This window comes from Panthera uncia, chromosome C2, assembly GCF_023721935.1.
Source record: "Panthera uncia isolate 11264 chromosome C2, Puncia_PCG_1.0, whole genome shotgun sequence".
Classification (NCBI taxonomy): Eukaryota; Metazoa; Chordata; class Mammalia; order Carnivora; family Felidae; genus Panthera; species Panthera uncia.
In genome coordinates, this window is record NC_064810.1 from 150,155,758 (window position 1) to 150,159,769 (window position 4,012).

Below are 4,012 nucleotides of genomic sequence, written 5' to 3' on the forward strand. Positions count from 1 at the left end.
AATAAAAAAAAAAAGAAAAAAAAAAAAAAAAAAAAAAAAAAAAAAAACGGGTAAGATGGTAAATTTTAGCTTGTGTCTTTGACCACAGTGAAAAAAACAAAGCCATGAGGAGAACGGATGCTGTTGGGTGCCCTCTTCCCCCAGCACCCACAGGATGGCTTATCGAATGAAGCCGGGCTCGTGTAAGACGTGAGGAACACAGCTCTGCGTGCGATGAACGAGAACTGGGTTATGACGGCAGACTACCCTGTCGTGGCACCATCACCCTGAGCCCCAGCTCCGCCTTCTCAGCTTCCTCTGCTAACTCATCCCCACGATCCTCACTGCCGTTCATGTCCCCAGAGGTGGCCCCCTCCTCTGATTGGCAGTGACACAGAACTCTCTGGAAATAAGCTCTTGGCTGCACAGAGCTCATCTTTCTGTGGGAGGAAGAAACGTTTTCACAGGAGCAACCTCTGGCTCTAGGCTCCACGCGCCCTGCAGCATCGTGTGGGGTGCCTCCACCAGACCGCCACCGCCTCTGTGCTGAGTCTCGACCTCAGGCCACCCTGATTTATAGAAGGAGCAGCTTCTTCCCTCCTTTCTAGAGGATGGCGGGCAACATTCCAGCCGTCCTGGGGCCGAGTTGTCCAGTCAGGGTCAGGCCACTACGTCTGGAGGCCTGGAGATGGTCCAGGGCAGCCCGCAAACTGGACACAGAGACAAACAGAGGGGCTGGGGGCCCTGCGCAGACCGACAGTGGTTCTAGTAGGAAGGTCCCTCCACACTGGTGACAGCATCCAGCTGCTTCTTCCCTCCCCCAAGGGGCCTGACCAGGGGCAGATGCTAACTTTGTGGTGAGAAGGCAGGCCGAATTCACACAAATAGCCTCTTCCATGGAGAAGTTTAACACAAAAGCGGGCTCCTCAGGCAGGGAAGGAAACATTTTGCCTAGATCCTGAAGGAAAACCTGTTTCTCCTGGGATAAAATATAAATATATAAACCCTCAACTTTACAGCACGTGGCCCGGAGGAAGCCCTCAATGAACGGCAGCTGGTAGTGTTTTCCCTCCTTGATCTTCTGCTTTTATGAGAAAACGCTTCACACAGCTTCCAAGAAAAGCCAATGAAAAGAAACGGCCTATGAAGTCAGAATGCTGGTTCTCTCAGTGGAGAGGGGCATAGGGGAACACTCTGGCCTTAGCTACGGGGATGCAGGAGCATGTGTATGAAAAGGCCACCAAGCCGTCCGCATCAAGTTGCGTGTGTCGGTATGTAGGGTCATACCTCCATAGGAAAGACTAAAAGAAAAAGGAAAAAGTGGACAAAACTTCTGAGGCAGTTACAAACGCCTGTCTTGTGGAGTCCAGAAGTCTCTGTGGTGACGGAAGGGTTTCCTCTGTGCGCTGTCCAACACAGTAGCCAGTAGCCACATGCTGTTACTTATCACTTGAAATGTGGCTAGTACAGAGGACTGAATTTTTGACTAGATTGGCTTAAAATGCACAGACTCCACGTGGCTGGCAACTACCTCACTGGACGGCGTAGCTCTCGAAAAGCCTCCAGGACAAAGGCTTTTCTTTGCGCCTCCTCAACGCACCTAACGGACCTGAGAAGGCCACATGCACTTTGGAAGCCAAATATAGTTGACCCTTGAATGACAGTGGGGGTTAGGGGTACCGACCCTCTCATGCAGTTGAAAATCTGCATATAACTTTTGACTCCCCGACAATTTAATGAATAGTTGACCTATTCGTTGACCTAACAGTTGACCAAGAACATCAAAGGAGGTTAACACAGATTTTGTGTCTTTTATGTACTACTCTCTTCTTACAATAAATTAAAGGAAAGAAAACATTAAGAAAATCACACGGAACAGAAAATACACTTAGAGTGCTGTAAACAATCCACGAATAAGTGGACCCATGCAGTCCCAACCCGTGTTGTTCAAAGGTCAACTGTAGAGCGCCAAAAAAAACATGGGTTTCCTAACGTGTAATACTATGTAGGAATAAATAGGAATAAACTGCTGATACACACAAGTTAATCTCAGAAGTATTCTGAGTGAAAGAAGTCTTAGACAAAAGAGCACACAGGTAGCTTTCCATTTATACGAAGATCTAGAAAAATCGAAAGGAATCCATGGTAGTACTGATCATTAAGAGCGGTTGCCCTGGGGTGGGAGGAACTGACTCGTAAGGAACATAAGAGAACTTTCTGGGATGACAGAGATAGTCCATAACTCGGTGGGGGTCAGGGCGTCACACAGGAGTGTACCTTTGTCAAAAATAAAACTACAATCTTAAGTTCTGTGCATTTTATGCTCACTATACCTCAACTTAAAAGACACACATTCACAAAAATACTTATGCAACAAACACGATCACGTTTCAACAGCCATATCTCCGCACCCCGGGACGGGCACTGAGCATCTGACAGATGAAAAAAAATAAAAAGATCAGTCATCTGTTCAAGCAGTAGTCCAGAACGGGCAACAACCTCAAGGCCATGCCCCTGTCACCGTGCCGCCCAGCCTTCCTAAGGCATCTAGAAGTCATTCACCCTCAGAGTGCCGCCCCCTCCCCACGGCACTTACCAGCACGCGGCCATCAGCCTTGGGCTGCCGGGCCAGGCTCACCCCCATCCACTCGTCATCCCTGTCTTCCCGGCAGGTCTTTCCACACGACGTGCCCCGATTCTTCCCTGGATGAAAAAGAGAAAAGCCAGACTTGCTTTGAGAAATGACGTTCCGTTGGCTGCTTTTCAAAGGGTGGTCTACAGTCCAAGTGCTGGTCACCTGCCAGTGAGGAAATAAGGAACTTGGAACAAAATGGAAATCGACTCCAGCGCGACGCATGCCGTTTGATTCAGCCAATACTTTTTTCATCGCAAGACTTCCTCGAGGAGGGAAGTGGTGCAGTGATTTATGTTCTGAAGCTAGCTCCTTCATCTGTTACGTACCAGTAATAAGCAGGTTGCAAACCGGACATTTTGAGCGGCACTGAAGAACACAGTGGCACGATGGATACCTCTCCTTTTCAGCTAACGAATATCACGACAATTCTTCGTTAAAAAAAAAAAAATAGAAGCTCTAGATGGGAAAGAACTTTGGAGAAGGTGAGGACGTGAAGGGATTATCATGAAGTAGCTCTCACTACGTACAGATATACGTGTCACCTCTATTATCTCATTTGTCCTTCTCAAGGTAGTCAGGTAAGGTAGGTATCTTAGTCCTGACTTTACAGGCAAGGAGACTGAGGCCAAAGAGGCTGCGGGACTTTCGCAGTGAGTCCCAACTAGTAACTAGCAGAGCTAGGCTCTGAACCCAGGCAGAGTCACCTGATTCCAAAGATGATGGACCATGTATTTTCCACTGGACTACAAGGTGAGCTTTGAAGCCTACCACATCTTTCCTTACTTAAAATATAAAACCTGCGATAAATTTTAATGGCCTCCCCCTTCATGCACAGCATGAAATCTTAACACTTGACTCCAGCCGACTGGGCCCTGTGTGAGCCAGCCCCAGCCCACCCTGCCAACCCCCTCCACTTCCGCTCCCGCCCACCACTCCAGCTGCACTGCCCTCACTCGGAGCTTTAAAAGGGCACACTCTTCCTCGGCTTGGATGTTCTGCCTCCCGTACCTGCCCAGCTAACTACCGTGAATCCTTCCAATCAGGTGTAGATCAACTACCCACCTCCCCTCTGGTATTCTGGCACTCAACTACTCATTTTAATGTCTCGGCCCACTGATTTGTAAGGTCGAGGATGGCAAGATCTTTGTTTTGTTCACCAGTATGTCTCAGTGATTAATGAGTCACAGGTACCTAGCATATGACGGATGGATGGATGGATGGATGGATGGAAGGATGGATGGATGGAAGGGAGGGGAGGGAGGAAGAGAGGGAGGGAAGGAGGGAGGGAGGAATGAAGGAGGGAGGGAGGGAGGAAGGAAGGAAGAGAGGAAGACAGGAAGGGAGGGAGGAAGAAGGGAGGGAGGGAGGAAGGAGGAAGGGAGGGAAGGAGAGAGGGAG

At 49.0% G+C, this 4,012-nt stretch overlaps 1 protein-coding gene across 1 annotated transcript in view; it reads right to left on the minus strand.

The window, feature by feature from the left end:
* Window positions 1-4,012, minus strand: part of ITGA9 (integrin subunit alpha 9) — a 327,365-nt gene that overhangs the window by 322,661 nt on the left and 692 nt on the right. Inside the window, exon 2 of the mRNA XM_049629010.1 lies at window positions 2,576-2,682. Within this exon, the coding sequence (XP_049484967.1) occupies window positions 2,576-2,682 (107 nt within the window). The remainder of the gene's footprint in view (window positions 1-2,575; window positions 2,683-4,012) is intronic.